This window comes from Amphiprion ocellaris, chromosome 2 (assembly GCF_022539595.1).
Source record: "Amphiprion ocellaris isolate individual 3 ecotype Okinawa chromosome 2, ASM2253959v1, whole genome shotgun sequence".
Lineage (NCBI taxonomy): Eukaryota > Metazoa > Chordata > Actinopteri > Pomacentridae > Amphiprion > Amphiprion ocellaris.
This window is the reverse complement of record NC_072767.1, coordinates 39,182,933-39,202,761: the sequence shown is the minus strand read 5'-3', so window position 1 is coordinate 39,202,761 and position 19,829 is coordinate 39,182,933. Positions and strand designations below refer to the sequence as shown.

General features: G+C 39.3%; 2 protein-coding genes across 15 annotated transcripts in view; both read left to right on the top strand.

Moving 5' to 3' along the window:
- Window positions 1-19,829, top strand: part of celf5a (cugbp, Elav-like family member 5a) — a 235,816-nt gene that overhangs the window by 119,641 nt on the left and 96,346 nt on the right. The window lies entirely within an intron of this gene.
- On the top strand, window positions 480-5,698 carry LOC129350358 (afadin-like). Its single transcript, XM_055016614.1, has 5 exons — window positions 480-635; window positions 897-1,162; window positions 4,051-4,194; window positions 4,420-4,618; window positions 5,565-5,698. Exons 1-5 carry the CDS (start codon window positions 527-529, stop codon window positions 5,681-5,683), a joined length of 837 nt encoding a protein of 278 aa, XP_054872589.1. The 5' UTR covers window positions 480-526; the 3' UTR covers window positions 5,684-5,698.

Genomic DNA, 19,829 nt, shown 5'->3' with positions numbered 1-19,829 from the left:
AAACTGCTCTATCCATCGACAACAATCAAAAGTTAATCACAACACAACTAAAGTAACAACCACAAAACTTCTCAGTTTACAATTTGTATTTGAACATTAACATATCCATGATTATTTTTTGCGCCGTAGTCCAAGTGCCCATGTCCTTAGGTCACTACAATAGTAAACCTAGCAGACAAGCTGCAGTCTTTCAGCTCATTAAACAGCAGGAGGCTCCACCTGGTGACACAAACAGGTAATACAGCTAGTCTCCAGACATGCATTAATTGATTAATGATTAATCATTAACAACCCTAATACTGAGACAGATCCCCTGATGGTAGTTCAGATATGACACAGGCAAAAGATTAGGAACAGAGTCCCACAATGTACTGCTGCTGCAACCAATGTTTCAACCAATATGTCCTCTTCCTCCACTTTTGATGTATAGAAGTGCCAATGCGATTTCCATTAAAAACATTTTAAGTTGTGATATCAGAGGAATGGAAGAGATCTGAGTGATTTTTGATTTCCTTATCAATCTGTAATGTGTGGGTGCAGGTACCTGGTCCACTGTCTACAAGCTGATCTGAACAACTACATGCCTGCCTTCCTGGATGACCCAGAAGAGCATAATCCACAGAGACCGAAGATCGGTAATGAGCAAAACACACATTCACTACCTGCCACGCACATTAAAGACTATCACAATTGTAATATCTGGCAAAAACTTTGTGAAACCAAGAAGTTACTCAAACATGGTATAAAAACCCAGAAGTTCAACAAATACTGAATATTAATGGATTTACACAGACAAACGGAACTTCTGATTCCTGTCATGCAAACAGCAAAACCCCAGGCTTCAAGACCCTCACAGAGGGAGAAAGAGCTGCTCTCACTCTAGTTTCTGTTTCCAGAGGATGTCCTGCACACACTGACAGGAGCCATGTCATTACTGCGGCGGTGTCGGGTCAACGCCGCTCTGACCATCCAGCTCTTCTCGCAACTCTTCCATTTCATCAACATGTGGCTTTTCAATAAGCTGGTGACAGATACAGAGTCGGGGCTGTGTTGTCACTACTGGGGGGCCATCCTCCGACAACAGCTCAGCCACATCGAGGCCTGGGCTGAAAAACAGGGTCTGGAGCTCGCTGCGGACTGCCACCTTAGTCGAATTGTACAGGTAAGAGGATCTAGGATAGGAAACAAGCATGTGCAGTGACATGAACAGATTGTCGTTTAGCTTTCAAAGTATATTTACCATTGTTGCATCAGCCACACTGAGAGGAATTAACATTTTACTTCAGCTACTAACGTTTTCAGTTGTTTTAAACTTTTGTTATGCTGAAGCCAGTGGGGATTCTCTTGCTAGCATTTCCCGTTTCTTGATCCCAATCTGGTCTCACCAGTATGAGCTTTATTCTTTAAAAAGTTTTTTAAAAAATGCAAGATTAGGTTTAATTAATTTACTTGTAAAGGGCAAGAATTCTACAGGGATGGTGACTGAAGTTAAAGATAGTAGTAAATTGGTTGTAGCCATGCAGGCCACCAGTATCTAACAGACTGTCACAGCTACAAAAATACATATACTGTTTATCACAGACATGTCCACTATCTAGCCACATTTGTCGTAAATTGTATTTACTTTGTAAAGTTCAGTATTTGTAACTACACTGCTCAAAAAAATTAAAGGAACACTTTTTAATCTAAGTATTGCATCAAGTCAGTCAAACATGTGGGATACTGCTCTGGTCAGGTAAGTAACAGAGGTGGTTTTTAGTCAGTTTCAGCTGCTTTGGTGTTCATGAAATTAACTAGAGGGGTAACAATGAGACAACCCCCAAAACAGGAATGAGTTTACAGGTGAAGGTCACTGACATTTTTTCCCCTCCTAATGTTTTCTGACTGTTTTTCACTAGTTTTGCATTTGGCTAGGGTCAGTGTCACTTCTGGCAGCATGAGGTGATACCTGGACCCTACAGAGGTTGTACAGGCGGTCCAACTCCTCCAGGATGGCACATCAATGCATGCCATTGCCAGAAGGTTTGCTGTCTCCCAGCACAGTCTCAAGAGCATGGAGGAGATTTCAGGAGACAGGCAGTTAGACTAGGAAAGCTAGACAGGACTGTAGAAGGTCCTCAACCCATCAGCAGGACAGGTATCTGCTCCTTTGTGCAAGGAGGAACAGGATGAGCACAGCAATAGCTCTAGAAAATGACCTCCAGCAGACCACTGGTGTGATTGTCTCTGAGCAAACAATCAGAAAGAGATGTAATGAGGGTGGTCTGAGGACCCGATGTCCTCTAGTGGTCCCGGTGTTTGCTGACCAGCACCGTGGAGCTCGGTTGGCATTTGCCATAGAACACAGGAATTGGCAGGTCCATCACTGGTGCTCTGTGCTTTTCACAGATGAGAGTAGGTTCACCCTGAGCACATGTGACAGACATGAAAGGGTCTGGAGAAGCCGTGGAGAAAGTTATGCTGCCTGTAACATTGTTCAGCATGACCGGTTTGGTGATGCGTCAGTGATGGTCTGGGGAGGCATGTCCATGGAGGAACATACAGACCTCTACAGGCTGGACAATGGCACTCTGACTGCCATAAAGTATTGGGATGAAATCATTGGACCCATTGTCAGACCCTACGCTGGTGCAGTGGTCCTGGATTCCTTCTGGTGCACGACAATGCCCGGCCTCATGTGGTAAGAGAATTCATGCAGTTTCTGGAGGATGACGGAATTGATACCATTAACTGGCCCCCATGCTCGCCTGACCTGAATCCAATAGAACACCTTTGGAACATTATGTTTCGGTCCATCCGACACCACCAGGTTGCTCCTCAGACTGTCCAGGATCTCAGTGATGCCCTGGTCCAGTGCTGGGAGGAGATACCTCAGGACACCATCCGTCGTCTGATTCAGAGCTTGTCCTGACATCGTCAGACTGCATACAAGCACATGGAGGCCATACAAACTACTGAGTACCATTTTGACTTGCTGCCAAGGAATTTCAGCAAGATGGACTAGCCTGCCACATCAGTTCTTCACTTTGAGTTTTGGGGTGTCTTGAATTTAGCCCTCCTGTGGGTTGATAATTTTCATTTCCATCAAACAATGTGGCATCTTTTCATTCCTAACACATTATCCAGTCCATATCAATGTAAATAGCCAGTTTGTTTTTTTCCCCGCATTTAAATATGATGTGTTTTCAAAGTGTTCCTTTAATTTTTTTGAGCAGTGTATATTACCAACAATAGGAATTAGCCCTAAGAACGTGACTGATCCACCCCTTCTTCTTAGTTGAGTTGCTCTTGAAGTATTCATTGCATCAAAGTGTTGCTTTTTTCACTGAAACTGTATGACTTAACCTTTCCAACAATGACAGTTATTTGTTTGTGTAATGAACTGTTGCTGAGAAAAATAATTTTGAAGTTATATTAATTTTAGTCATAGGTGCAATCTACATGTAAGCGTTGTGTCTATCTGCTTATCAATCACACTTGTTTAAATTATGAACTTGAGCTTTGTAATCATGCTTTTCACTTACTTTTACATACCGTAGTAACATTTGTCTCTTGACAACGTGCCTGTGCAAGTAGGCTTCTGTATGTGAACACCTCAGTGAATACAGAGGTTATTTTCATTTCTGTTTGGCACTCAACATATTTTTTTTTTAAACATCACACCATTGTGGTTCTGATATTGCCAGGTTCCAGACAATCCTCTCTAATAAGTTATGAAACAACATAACTAACAATTCATAATGTTATTGTTTTCCATTATAAACACTAATACAAAAAATATCTAAATATTATTAAATAATAAGACTTCATATTAAAAAAAAGGTCTGTATGGACAGCCCTTGCAATAATCAAGATAAGAGCTTAAAGGTAGTGAAATCTTCCTGAAAATAACCATAGGGTTAAAGTTGAAAAAATATTGTTTGATACACAAGCGGCATCTATAGTGAAATGCAATGTGCTGCGGCAGAAGAAATTTAAAGTACATTATAAATATCTGCAAAAAGTGATAAAATGTGTGGCTCAATGTAATGTTCTTCATGCTTCTTCCAGGCTACCACCCTGCTGACCATGGACAAATACTCCATGCAGGATGTGCAGAACATCCATAATACCTGTTTCAAGCTGAACTCCCTGCAGCTCCATGCCCTCATGACCAACTATCACTGTGCCCCAGATGAGCCGTATATCCCACCTGTAAGACATCCATAGACATGCACACCACGGAAAACAATGAACATTGTTTTTAAACTTTGTTTAGAAGCGAACGATGCACGAAGTGTTAGGCCTGCTGTCACTAATTTGCAGAAATTTTACATATAACCATTGCTTGTGACATTTTCGAGGCCTGTATTGTACAAACCTGCCTGTGAGCCCTTTATGTCATCTGATATGTTTGCTGTACTTGGTGTGTGTGTGCAGGAGCTGATAGACCATGTGGTGGCGGTGGCAGAAAACACAGCAGATGAGCTGGCGAGGAGTGATGGCAGAGAGGTTCAGCTGGAAGAGGATCCAGACCTCCAGCTGCCCTTCCTCCTTCCTGAAGATGGCTACTCCTGTGACGTGGTGCGTAGCCTCCCCAACGGACTTCAGGACTTCCTGGAGCCTCTGCTGCAGAGAGGTTAGTTATTCAAGAATTTTAACTTTTTGTATATATATAAAATACGTTCTTAGCTTCGAATTCTTAAATTTCAAATCAATTTATTACTCTGCCAAGGAACGCAGCGGAGTTATGTGACGATCGACGTTGGTTGGTCTTACTGTCTGTCTGTCTGTCTGTTCGCATCATTACTTAAAAACCGACCAACGGATTTGGACAAAATTTTCAAGGAAGGTTAGAAATGACACAAGGACCAAGTGATTAGATTTTGGTCGTGATGCGGCTTATAGTCTGGATCCACGGATTTGTTAACGATTTCTTTATTGTTCTGATAGTGGCACGGCGTAACTGTAACTATGACTTAAAGTGAACACTACGTCCGCTGCCTGCTAACGATAACATGATTGCATTCCTACTACAAATTGACCGCTGCAGACCACTAATTGTTTAAAGATTTTGTCTGTCCAAAATCATACGACGACTGAACAGCCTTGGCGGAGTACTGCGCTCTCTGAGTGCTTTTCTTGTTCTCATTATTCTTTATTTTTTATAATGGATCATAGACTAAAATACCAAACATTAATTGTTTTCAGCTTCTTAATTGTGAGAAATACCTGTCATTATATGCTTTACATCAACCATAATCTCAGTATGTCTGGTTTTAGAGTTCTCTGTGAGACAAAACCAGCAATTTCAGGGCTTGATTTTGGGCTTAAATTACTATGAGTATGAGAGGATGACAAGTTAAACAAATTAGCTTCATTGTTAGTTGCAGCCCTGTTCACAAAAAAACTGCGACATTTTTAAAATAGTTGAAGATGTAGATGAGGATCCTTGTGTGCATTTTAGGGGAGAGAGAGTTTTAATGATTCTTACCCTGCTCCATAGTTTGTATTGTGAAGCTGCTCTAAAGCACAGAATATGACTAATGCACTGAAAATGATGCTGTTTGTGTCTCCTCTGATAGGTTTTTGTAGGTTAACGCCACATCCACGCTCACCTGGTACCTGGACCGTCCACTTTGAAGGAGCTGACTGCGACAGTCACTTCTCTGCAGCTGATACCGCTGAAATGGTAGGACATTAACACACAGGAAATGTTTCTCATTGCTTGTGTATGAATTTGTGTCAAGGCAGTGGGACATTCAGGGTAAAGTTGGTTCTGCAGAGGACCTTGTAGGTTTAGTAATGCTGACTTAAAGAAGCTGTGTAGACTGAAGTGTACAGTAGATCTGACAGCTAAGCAAGCAGGAAAACAAGACACAAGTTTATGGAGTCAAAAAAGTGGCCACAGAGTCTTTGATTGCTGCAGAGTAATTTTAGGACATGTTGCTCTTTCAACATTCATATCTACATTTTGCACTGAAGTAGCTTTGCTTTGACTGTAGTTCTCTGAGTTACTTGACATATGCCACAGTTATTTGGCCCAAATTACTGCTCAAACAAATGTTCACATTTGCAATAAAGAGGAGCTGAAGACCATTTTAACTTTACATTGAATTCATAAGGCATGCTGTTGTAGCTGTAAGGATACTAACCTAATTGTGGTTTACCAAAACATCTGTACTGATCTTCCAAATCTGAAACTTTGTACATCTACTACTGTTTCCGGTGTTCCCTAAACAGAATATTCCACATAACACAGCACAGGATGATTTATTTATTTATTTTGACATTTTAATTCAAAATGCTAATGTTCCCAGTCATGTTTTGGTCCCATGCTTCTGCAATAAATGCACAATGTTGGCCATTTTAGCTCAGTATTTCCAACAAGCTCAGATTTAGTTGTAATGGTGGGTGGCATAGCATGACTGATGTGGATGCAAAGAGTGTTGCAGGTTAGAGGGCAGGAGTAAACCCAGCTTTTTTAAGCAAAAATGTACTGATGTTCCCTAAACGCCACATGTGCATCAGTACTTGTTACAAGGCAACTGTGCACGGAGAAGCCTCTAGTCTCCCCAATCAGTTAATGCAGTGCAGCTGTAGCTCAGGCAAGAGTTGTAGCCAGAGTATTGTTTTGAAAAAGTGAAATAAAGCCTTTCAGTGTCAGATTTACTTAAGTTGAGACCAAATGATTTTGTCTACCTGTATAGCCGGCATTGAAACACATACACACCGATTGCTAAATGTTACTGGTTTATGTTATTTAGCAGTAATCATTTTTTTCGTGGACTTCCATTTTAAATTCACTTCCAAGGCAACAAACTTCTCTGTAAATTAACATTTGTACTTAAAAAACAAAATTGGGCAAACAGATGCTTTTCAGACGTACAAATGTACATAACCATGCAAACTAACTTAAAAAAATGTATTTTGTCCATAGCTAAAATTTAGTATAGCAAGTATGCCAAGTATCAATGAGAATTCCAAACTTGCTATTAGAATATGAAAAAAAAGATATTGGTGTCATTTTTTTGCAGTAAAATTAGTTGCAAGTTATGAATCCAAAATAGCAGAATAGAAGGATAGTATGATTTCCATCAGCTACGGTTGATGTCTACCTTTTTTGGCTCTGCTTATCTTGCTGCTACACTGGACAATTTAGTTGAAAATTATACTGGATTTACAGGATTTAAGAAAGTTTGTACAGGAAGTAGTTGAGACCTAGCAGGATAAGAACATGGATCAGCTTCCAGGTGAATTTCGGACTAAAAAAGGTCAAATTCCTGAACAGAAACCGAGTCGTAGACAATTTGACGGCACGACTAACATAGTTTGACTATTTTTAGAGAAGTTTAAACCTGGAAGTTTCTTTGATTTGCATCCAGAGGTTTTTGTGTGTGTGTATGGGTGTTAGTGTGTGTGTGTGTGTGTGTGTGTGTGTGTGTGTGTGTGTGTGTGTGTGTGTGTGTGTGTGTGTGTGTGTGTTTGTACGGCTATCATGGTGAGGACCAGTGTGAATTTTTAACCCTTGGAGTGAGGACCAAACTACAAAGTGAGGACATTTAGGCCGGTCCTCACTTTATTTTCACTGCAATGGCTTCCAGAGGTCATATCTAGGCTTCTGACAAAGTTTCAGACTGGTCCTCACAAAAATAGTAAACCCTAAAAAAATACACACACTTTGGTGTGTGTATATATTCTGAGTACACACACTTTTTACTCTCTATTGCCCCCTACTGTACTGTACCCAAGTGAGAAAAATCGTTTTCCCCACTCTCTAGCGGCCTCTAAAGGCCTGAGCCAGAAAAATATATTTTGCTCTCTGGCTCCCTCTTTGGTCATTGCAGTTACTGCAATGGCCTGAGCCAGAAAAATATGTTTTGCTCTCTGGCTCCCTCTTTGGTCATTGCAGTTACTGCACCCATGCGACCATAACAATAGAAGGAGACAGAGGATTGAGTTCAATGAAGTACATTATATGGAATGGCATGGTAGTTTAATATTTATGTCTCACTTTACAAATAATTAAAAAAAGAGTTTGAATTTAATTGACTTACATTCATGATAATGAGTCTCATAACCTAAAACCTCTTTCAGTGTAAACCTCACATGACTTGTGTTCGACTTGTGTTTCTTCTTCATGTGTAGGCTGCCTGTGAGAAATGTCTGTGACCTTACGGCCTATCAGACAGCATATTAAGGAGGTTTCATTCTCTTTTACTTCTCAGCACAGTCGGTGCACAAGAGAAGGGTGTACAGTTCAGAAAGAATCTGTTTATTGTCACTATACTCAATATAATGTACTTATTACTGGTATTTTTCAAATAAATTACAGAATTTAAGCATGAAATTAAAAGTGTGTGACAGTATGAAATACATATAAGGAATTTAAATAATTTGTGATCACATTACACTACCATTGTCACTAAGTGGCTGGTGTTTCTGACTCTGGTGCACCCTGAAGTAGCTTTCCCTTTTAGAATATTTACACAGCACTTCTATTATTTATTTACAGTATGAGCATGTACTATTACAATTGTGCTCATAAGTTAGCATACATTGGCAAATTTGTGAAATATTGTACATTTTTTCAGAAAATATGTTTGATCATGGAAAAACATTTCTTTCAGTTAGGGTTAGTGGTCAGATAAAAGTTATTTACTATCATGAAAATGTATTTGCTCTGATCATTCATGTTTTCATTAAAGAACAGTACATATTTATAAATTGTGGGTATGTAAACTTATGAGCACAACTGTAATTGTGGTCTAAACTGCTGAGCAAGTAAACAGGTGTTAAAAGAGGATTTTACATATGCTGAGGTAAAGATAACAGATATTAAAGATGTATAGTTTTAGGTGTATGTTCTTTACATGTGACAGCTATGAATGCATTAGAAGCTGATTTCCATAAAAATGAAGATGAGAAATGTGTCAACATTAATATGTCAAGCCTTGCAGAATCAGTTCCAAATGAGCACCTAAACATGTATGTTTAGGTGTTCATACATGACTTACTGAGATTTAAACTGCAACAATATTAACTCTTACACAGTATATATGGAACAAGTTTTTTAATCAGACCCCAATGGACATCTCTGTTGGTTCAGAGTTCTTTATTGAGAAGGTTGTTCAGAGATAATGAAACTTGATAATGTAGTTAGCATGGCTAACATAAATGCTAGCCATGCTAACTACAACAGCTTCCATGGTAAATTCAGTGTGTCTATTTTGTTGCATGATGTCATCAGTACAATGACCTCTGTTCAGACTGCTATATCTCCTTAATGAGAATAATATCTTTGTGTTCTTCACTGGTCACTTCAGTTTTTTTCCTACTCTTGAGCAAAATTGCACATTTAATGTGACCATTTGAAGTGTTGAGCTTCATTCATTAACTTTACTTTGCTCATGGAAAAAAGACAAACTTGACTTTGGCTGTCCTGATGCCTGACAGGGAAACTAAAAATAAAGGTTGGGTTCTCTGCATCTCTTATCTCTCTCTCTCTCTCTCTCTCTCTATGTCACTATTGAGATATATGGACACTATTTGAGATACATTTCAAAAACTATCTGCTGGATTGCTCTGAATGTTGCAAGGTCTTCAGAGGATGCCTTGTATACAGAGGTTTTATTGAGAGTGAAATATCTTCACCTATTAGATGGATTGGCATAAAACATATCACAAACATACAGGTAATACTCAGGATGAAGTACAGTAAGTTTAATGATCATTTGAGTGCAGATTGAAAGTCTATAAACCTGGAAGGCCCTTCTGTTGTAACTACTGTGGAGAGAGTGCCCTATATTTTCTCCACAGTACAGTGTGATTACTCTTATTCATTTAAAGAACTGAAGACCACAGCATTTTAGTAATAACAATGTCAAGATACTGATAATGACATTGATAGCATCCAGAGTAAAAACCTGGTGCCTTCACTTAGCTTTTCTGCATTTTTAGAGAAATGTTATATTTTGTGGTTGTGCAGATGAAGCTATAAAACATTTCAAACAAAACATGTTTTACCATCAGCAGTAAAATCCATATTTATATCTGTGTCTAAACCCATAACCTCCTAATTGTTTCCGCTTTGCTCACATAATCTAGCACAAACACAGCTGGACAGAACTGAGAGATAATAAGGCTTTCTACCTACAGATTATTTACACTGACATGCATCTGAAGAACAGTGCTTGGACTGCTTGTTGCTACGATATTGAAAATCCAGTTTTCTCCCTTAGACTAGCCTGCTTATCATTAAACACATATGAATTGAATGTTGAAAGAATGTACAGCAGCTACAGGGCAGGAACACTGTTCTATGTATAGCACATGGTCTCAGTGTGTGTTGCTCAGGGATCAGTGGAGTGAGTGGCAACTCCACCTGTACAGTTGAAGCCAAAATTATTGGCCTTCCAGAAATTATGGAACATTTTCCTAAAATTCTGCCCAATGTTTGTATCATTGATAAAGTTAATATAATCAAACATTCACCAGTGCTATTTAGTAGCTTTCGGTACATTTTGGAATGTAAAGTATTTTTTAGGCTTGCTTTTTATCAAATATAGTGAAAAATGGAGTCATCAAAATATTACCCTTCATGTGAATGAATGAATGAATGAATGAATTTATAAATGACTATGTATGTGTATGTAAGAACGTATGTATGTATGTATGTATGTATGTATGACAGCAGCAAGGTTAATGCTGTATTATTGCAGTTTAGGCTGAATATTGTTGTTTAGGCTGAATATTGTTGTTTAGGCTGAATACTGTAGTTTAGGCTGAATACTGTAGTTTAGGCTGAATACTGTAGTTTAAGCTGAATATTATAGTTTAGGGTGAATACTGTAGTTTAGGCTGAATACTGTAGTTTAGGGCTGAATATTATAGGTTAGGCTTAATACTGTAGTTTAGGCTGAATATTATAGTTTAGGGTGAATTTTGTTGTTTAGGCTGAATACTGTAGTTTAGGCTGAATATTATAGTTTAGGGTGAATATTGTTGTTTAGGGCTGAATACTGTAGTTTAGGCTGAATACTGTAGTTTAGGCTGAATATTATAGTTTTACGGTGAATACTATAGTTTAGGCTGAATACTGTGGTTTAGGGGTTAATACTGTAGTTTAGGCTGTATTTTAGGCTGAATACTATAGGTTAGGTGAATACTGTAGTTTAAGGGTGAATACTGTTAGTTTAGGGTGGAATATTATAGTTTTAGGCTGAATACAGTAGTTTTAGGCTGAATACTGTAGTTTAGGCTGAATATTATAGTTTAGGGCTGAATACTGTAGTTTAGGCTGAATACTGTAGTTTTAGGCTGAATATTATAGTTTTAGGGTGAATACTATAGTTTAGGCTGAATACCGTGGGTCAGAGAGGTTTTGTGTTTCTGCAGCTCAGCCTTCACGGATGGCCCATCATGGGGGAGGGGTCCCCCCCTGCACCTTCACTGCTGCTGCCTCTCCAGTCTTCACTTCTTCACTTTTCTGCAGGAACCTGCCCTTCCCCCACCTTTCAGTTTAACATGTTGGATTTAGTTTTTTTGTTGGTAAAAAAGTAAAACTTTTGAGATGCACAGCTTTAACTCATTGCTAAGTATGTTTATTCTGCAGTGTTGTTACTGTTACTTCACCAAAGGAATTTCCAACAGTGATAATGGGTGTTACTACTGTTAAACTTCAAGAGAGGGACTTTACTGTTAACATTCAGATTTGACAGTTAATTCAGGTGAGTTTCCAGCTCTGCAGCCAGTAAACAGTGTATACATGCTGAGGTGAATGCTGCTGTTTAGGGTGAATATTGTGAGCAGTTTCTGCTGCTCCTTAAGTGGTGGCTGATGGCCCATCAAGGGGAGGGGCTCCCCCCCCCTGCACCTTCACTGCTGGTTTCAGGGTGAGGCTCCCTCCATCCACCTTCAGGACCAGGCTCCCCTCCCTTCAGGGTCAGGCTCCCCTTCCCTTCAGGGTCAGGCTCCCCTCCTCCACACTGCAGGGCGAGGCTGAACAGCAACAAGCAGGACTAACGCTGAAGAGCAGAGTTGTGGGGATTAAGACTTTGAATCATCAGTGGAAGGCGATTTTAGCAAACAGCATGTAAAGGTAAGACTGAAACCTCAGATTTCTGTTTTTTCTAGTCTGTTACTGCTGTTTATGTTAAACTATTGTGCAAAAAAGAAACTTATCACATTTGAGTTTTTATTGTAAAACAGGGTTGTTAACTTCAGTTAAGTTGTAGTCACTTATAACTACTAGTGTAATGTAGATTTTTTTTGTATAATAATGTGAATTTTAAGCAAGATTGAACTGACCCAGAGCTATAATCAATATAGTAGAAGGGGATTTTAAATTTGACGAGATGCTTCTATTTTAACTGGTGCAGCTTTTCTACTGTTTACAGTATTTAGCAGGCCAGAGGACTGAACTATGAAGGCAGTTTATCACAGTCAGGCTTTATTTGTAGAATTCAGCTCGACAAAAACTAAAACCTGTCAGTTAACAGGTATGAAGGTGGTTATGAACTTGTCACACAAATAGTAGAGTTTAAGGCATCATTTGACTTGTTTTCTGCACTAAATGAGTCAATGTTGTTCAGATGCTTCAGTCAACAGGTTGTTTTAATGGAGAACTATGAGGAACATACCTAATTTATGATGGTAAAAAGATACTATTGAAATGTGATAGGAATGCTGGTAGAAAACTGATAAATGTGTGTAATGAATTTATTTTATTGATGAATGCAGCCAAATATTTCTACCCGACAGCAGCAGATATTTAAACATGATATTGTACTGAAGTGCATGTAGATCGGACACTGTATCATAATGAAGGAAATCACTTTAATTTGAACTAAATCAAAGTGAAACTGAAGTTACTGATTAATATTCTCTGTAATGAATACTGATAAATAATCAATGTTCTAACCAGTGTTCTATCCGCTGCAGTACCAGCAGAGTAAACAGACTTGACAACAAATCAGAATGAAACACATTTATGCGTTTTCTGCATTACCAACCGCATACATGTCAGTTCCCACGGCAACGTGATTCATCCAATGTGTGATACTGCAACAGCTTCACTCAGTGGTTTTAGCAATGTACAGATTGGCAAGTTTACAGATAAAACCTATTTCATCAGCTGAGAATTTGTATCGCTCATAAAAAATTGTCAGGAAACACTTAGTAAACTAACAACTGAACATAACCTGATCTGGACCAGGTTAGTTCCAACACATCAGTAACCATGGAGATCTAGCTCCACGGCATCAGTAACCATGGAGATGTAGCTCCACAGCATCAGTTACCATGGAGATCTAGCAGGTTTAAACAGAGCCACTTTCACTGAAGACTTAATGCTCAAACATACCTGCTAGCCCATTAATCTCACTTCATAATTCAGCCCTCAGGAAACACACAGACCAACTGCATGAAAGTTAGGCCGCGAACATAATTCAGACTAAATATGGTTCCAGTTTCATCAATGGGCTCCAGACGTGCATGAGAATGGCCCTGACACCATTTAGGCCTAGATTTAATATCCTGGCAAGACAAGCTACAGCTCAGTTCTGTCACTAAGCAACAGAACATACATACATTATTGACCTTTCATTCACTGCAGAGGACGAGGGGTCACTTTGTGTTCTGTTGTTTTTCAGATGGAGTTTCTGACCTCTCATCCCCCAAAAAGACATGAGCCCTGCAGTGAGAATGGGAATTCACATTCAGATGGTGAGTGACATGGAGTTTATAGTCTGTAGTCTATATCACAGCTCTGCCCACCATTTTATTGTCTAGTAATCATTTCATTAAGCTGAGCATGACAATGTAGATGATTAGTGAGTGCAGGCAAACTAAATGGGTTCATGCAGGCTGACAAAAGATGTTAAAATTAACAGAGGTCAACACCATGAAGACAGATAAAGGTCATAAATACTAAAATAGAGGTCATAAATGCTACAGATAGTTACATTTTTTTGCTTGTTTTCCAGATGGTGGTTCAGAACTCTCATCCCTTCAGATGAGATGTGAGCCCTGCAGTGAGGACGGGAGTTCAGTTTTAGATGGTGAGTGAAATGGCTTCATTATGATGTATACAAAAAACAATTTTCTTTGGCAAAGGACCCTGTTTGATGTTTCTATACTTCAGTTAAAAGAATCGCACTAGTTTTCTCAAGTGTATGAAGTACAAATTTCATCCATTTTGTCAGCACAGTTTGATACTCATATACAGTTATGTGAGTGATGTTCCATCACAGTAAATATCTAGTATGCCTTTTAATGTTAAATCATCATCCTGTCCTGCTTGCAGTTTTGACCAAAGAAAGTAAATGTTAACAGCCAACTGTCAGGTGGTGGTAATCAGATTTTACAGTCAGCACCTGATTACACATGGACCCTGAATATCCACCACACCTGAGACTTCTCTAATAGGTGCTATTGTCTGTCACCTGTTGTAGATCAGCGTCCAGGAACACATCTGGTTAACAGAACCCCACAAAAGAAGAAGAGGAAGAAAAAGAGAGGAAAACAGACCAAGACTGTGGAAGCTACAGGTAAGTTCTTTAAACCTTCAAAGCTGTCTTAAGAGCTTTCTGTGACTATATGTGCAAAAGGCTTGCAACAGAAATTGCATTCATGTCCCTTAGAATTTTAATATGAGGAATTCTGGAGTTTGCCCTTCAGTCAGATTGTGTATGTACACAGACATGAAAGTTGATTTATGTGTTACTGAATTATTTTATTCCTCTTTCAGCAAAGATCAAATATATCAATAAAGCTGCACATTCATTGTAGGAATAGCAGGTTTGTCTGACTACTCTGTGGTTGTAAGGGCTTGGTGTCACCTGGAAGTGACATCAGCTCATGCCTTGTGATGTATCATGAATCTGAAATTGTAGGCCTCTTTACACAGTTTTATGCTTCAGCTGTCTTCTTTTTATACACTGCGGAGGATGAGGTCTCACTTTATCTTTGCTCTTGTTTTCCAGATGGTGGCTCAGACCTCTCATCAGAATTGGATGGTGAGTGAAATAGTGTTCATCATGAAATACACAAACAATTTTCTTGTGATTCTCTGTTAATAAAAAGAAGAGCACTACTTTCCTCTCAAGTTTATTAATTAGGAAACACAATTTCTTCCCGTTTATCCATGCAGCTTATTATAATTATGAGATGAATGTTCCATTACAGAAAATATATTCTGTCATTTTTAATAGCTGTCTATTAAAGTAATATCCCTGTGAAGAGCTGCTGCCTCTGAATTTTAGCATGTGAACAGTTAACTGAACACACATTGTCCCTGAGATTTTATTAACAGGTGCTAATGTTTGTCTGTTACAGTTGTTGCAGTAGATCAGAGTCCAGGAACAAGACAGAAACGCTCACAGAAGAAGAAGAAGAGAGGGAAACAGAATAAGACTGTGGAAGAGGGTGTGCTGAGTAAGTTCTTCAAAAACATAAACAGTCCAGAGTGTAATGAATTGAGCAGTTAGCTTTTTTGTGTCCATGCTCTGTGCTCATTTAATTTGAAATGAAGCATCAGTTACTACTACTACTACTCTTTAAGTGCCAAGCTACAATTAATTAATTTATTATTATTATTATTATTATTATTATTATTATTATTATAATAATTAATATAATAATAATAATAATAATAATATAATAATAATAACAATAATAAGAATAATACTGTTTATTATTATTATTATTATTATTATTATTATTATTATTATTATTATCATTATTATTATCATTATTGATAATAATAATAATAATAATAATAATAATAATAATAATAATACATTTTATTTCTGACACTTTTCAAAACACTCAGACTACATATAAATTCAGCAAACATTAAAATAGAGGACCATCTATCTGCTTCTATACATCAATAACTGTGTGACTGCACTGTACTTCAAAACTACAGTTATGTGTTCTCTGTGACTAATTTTGAAGCCATTCTTTGTCTTTTCTGTCTTTGCTGTTTATAGAGAAACCTGTTTTAAAGGTGAAGAGACCATGGAGTGACGCTGAAAGGAGTGCGACGAGTTCCAGGGAAAGAGCCCTGTCTACAATGTCTTAAAAAGGAGAGCGCCTTGGATGGAAGATCCTGGAAGGACATAAAGAACTTTGTGTACAACACAATAGTCGCTTTGAACTGCAGGTCTGCTCGGAAGCAACTTGCACTTTGAAGATCTTCAATGTACAGTACAATACATCTTCTAGTTATCAATTTAATAATTAGCACTTTCATGCTTGTTGATGCTGTTTGGATTGTTCTGCATTGTTGTAGTTCATGGCACTAAGGTGCTTGAATGTGCAATTAACATTTATTTACAGTCAGGCAATTTCAAAATGTTCACACATATTATACAACAAATGCTTAATGAAGAAAGTATTTCCAAGGCGATATCTTTGGATTTATTTTGTCAAAGTTTAATGGCATGGGATGAATTAAAGCAGCAGCTGAGTTTGAACTGGCTGAAATAAATAAATACGGTGCTGGTCACTGGAATTGGCACAAGTACATTGTGTCTTTGTGCACTGTTTATGGTGACAAAATTAGTATGTTAGAGTTAGTACTTCTGCTTGTCTCTTCTCCTCAAACTGTACAACTTCTTTGTTCCTACAACATTTTAAACTTACATATTATTCAATTAATTTGTCTTGCACTGTAAAATTTAAATAGTTAGCAAAGTTATGATTATGATAGCCAAGTCATAATAGTAGTTCTATTGCTCTAATATGAAATGACCCCAACTGCACACCCCCTGCTGGGCGATACCCCATAGGCTACTCCCTAAAAAAAAGTTCTCACTGCATGTGGTAATCTGTGATTGTGACTATACTGATTTTTATTCTTTGTTTTTTGAGGAATCTGAGGTGATAACTGGAATCAGGGAGCCACCTACTGTCGAAATGTAACATTCATTTCTCTCTAAGTATAGCAGAAAGGGTGGTCCTCACTTCCTAGGTTAATATACTCGGATCTCACTTTGGTGCCCATACAAGAATGTGTGTGTGTGTGTGTGTGTGTGTGTGTGTGTGTGTGTGTGTGTGTGTGTGTGTGTGTGTGTGTGTGTGTGTGCGCGCGCCAGGCGGTCGATGTGAGACTGGGAGAATCTTCTGAAGGACAGAGAACAGAAATGAAAGTCTTTCTCTCTTTCCTCCCTGCCTCTCTCCATCCTTCTATTTTCAATGAGTGCATAGTGATCTGTTTTCCCAGCCAGCCTCATTTGTATTTTTACTGAATTACCCCGGATGCGCAACCTGAACCCACTTAAGCATGTCACTTAGCGTTTGTTGAAGTTAGCCGAGACACGGCCCTCATCAGGTTTCAATGAGGGAGGCTGTGGCTAAGTGGCCACTTGTCATGTTTATTTATTTCATTTTTCTAGATTCCCACATGATGCCTATGTTTGCTGTCTGAACTGTTTAAAAAGAAATGCAAGACCCGAGGGAGAGACAGGGGCAAGTGATGGATATACAAGTCCAATGCAGTGTCATCTTTTTTTCTGTTGTGCTTCATAAACTTGTGTGTTTAACTTTTCTAAATTGAGTTTGAGGTTGTTAAAATAGAGGTGCGTTCTCTTTAAGTGTAGATAGAGGTTAAATACGCGGGAGTGGAGGTATTTGAATAGTCTTGAATAAAATTGTGTTTACATATAGTCATGGAGTCTTTTAATCCTTTTTGACTTACACAGTATGAAACGACGCTAAGGAACACAGGGGTATATGTGAATTAACAGTGTGAAAGTACAAACAGAACAGAATATTGAAATTGCCCCCACGGGCGATTCTCGGCTGTGCTGTGGCAGCGAGACACTTCCTGGTGCTGCTCCATTTTATATGTATGAAAATCTCTCACGAATCCATGATATACATTATAGATGAGGGCTCCCGTTCTGCACTCCAGTCACTGGAGCAGAATTTTCCATGATATGCACCCCCACCAACACCGCCCATACTGCCGCCCACTCCTCTCCTTTCTTTCCTCTCATCCCTCTCTCCATTCATTTCTCCTTCCATATGCCCTCCCATTGGAGCGTCATTTCATCCCTCACCAGCTCCCTTTCATCCCTCTCCAGCCCTTTGGTCTCTTATCATTTCATCCTTCCATAAGTCAAACCTTACATCTTTACTTCCACTCATCTGCCCTTCCTTCTTTTCACTTACTCCACCCCTCCCCCCCGACATACCATGGAATGAGCAAGTGAGCGAGGAAACATGTGACCTGAGAGGTGGGAGCCTGCTGCCCCCCCCCGCAGTGCCACCATACGTTGATTTGTCTCCTCCGGTTCCGTATTGATTTTGTTTTAAACAAGGTAAAAATACAAGAAGAATGAGGTGCCGGAGGTGACATGAAATAAAAAAAGAGGAGGGAGGGGAAAAGAGAGTGAGGTGGGAGGAAACAAAGAGGATAAAAAAGAGGAAAAGTGCCTCTATGTATCAAATCTATGAGTTGGGTCCCAGGTGGTTCCAGGGGATTTATCAGGAGGTTACTGTACAGAAGGTGAAGTCAAAAAGAAGGGGAGAGAGAGAGTGAGATCCTTTATTTAAAAATCGCTTTTTTTTATTCCCCACCCTTTACTTTGTGCTAGCTAAATGAGTTCTGGGGCTGGCTATGTGGCAAATGCATCTCATTCTACGTCATGGTACAGTTCCTGCCTTAAAATGATTCTCTGCTTAGTTCAATTTAAGTTGTGTGCAGAATAATCGATCCCCCCATTAATTCTACTTAGCTGAGCTTCACAGTACAAGCCTGGGCTTGACTGGTCCACCAAGGCCAGCGCTGCTGAATGGCTGACCTTTACACGGCTCGGACTGCCATTGATTTTCAGCAGGACTTATTTCATGAACTGGGGGTTGGGACAGGGCACCCAGATGAAGATGAACTATGAGGCAAAATCACTTTCTTTGGCTCTTTCCATTTTCTGTGCACTCTTCTCGCTTATTTCTCTCTTTCACTCTGTCCTCTTTACTTTGCAATAAGCACTGTACACCGTACTGGCGGCAGAGGTCTGTGGGTGGTGTAGTCTGAGAGCAAATAAAGTGTCCCCTGTGTGACCCCCCCTTCAGCTACGAGCCCCCCCTTGTCCCGTTAGTGAAGTCCTCGTGTATGTATGTGTGCACATGCTTTATATTCGTATGTGAGCGTCTTTGTATGTGTTTTTTTTCCATCCTTGCTTGAGTGTATGTAGGTTACATCCTTAAGTGCAATGGGACTGCCCTCTGACTGACATGGCCCCTTAGTATTTGTAGTTAGGAAATAATGCAAAGCAGAGAGTGCGAACCAGCCATTAGAGCTCCCAGGACTGCCCTCAGAAGAAGAAGAAGAGGAGCTGAGAAACATCTTGACCTCGTGGAAGACACAAACATCCACCTCACAACTGCAGGGAGAGAGGAAACAAAGGACAGAATGCACCTCAAATCCCAAATGTAATTTCAGTAGGATTTAAGATCCTATCCTGCAAAAAATGCTAAGTCATCAAGTTGTAATTGCTGGATGAATGTGCTCAGATGTAGATCATTTAAGTGGAAAAATTAATAAAAAAAATAAAAGCCATGACAAGGAGGAGCAGGAGTGTAGGAGGCCTCTGAGTGTGATTTCGGTGAGTTCATACAGAGTGCACAGAATGTCTCCCTCCTTCCCTCCCTCCCTCTGTCTCCTTCTCTCTGCCTCTCCCTCTCTTCTTAGCCTGCATTAGCTGTATATCAGTGACTGTTGACTGTAAAAACATCTTTAAATTTAATACCTGCTCATGAATACATGCATGCATACAAATGTCCCTGGACGGTGGGAGGTGTGAGGAGCATGTGAGGTCACGGGCTGTCAAGAATGCCGCTGC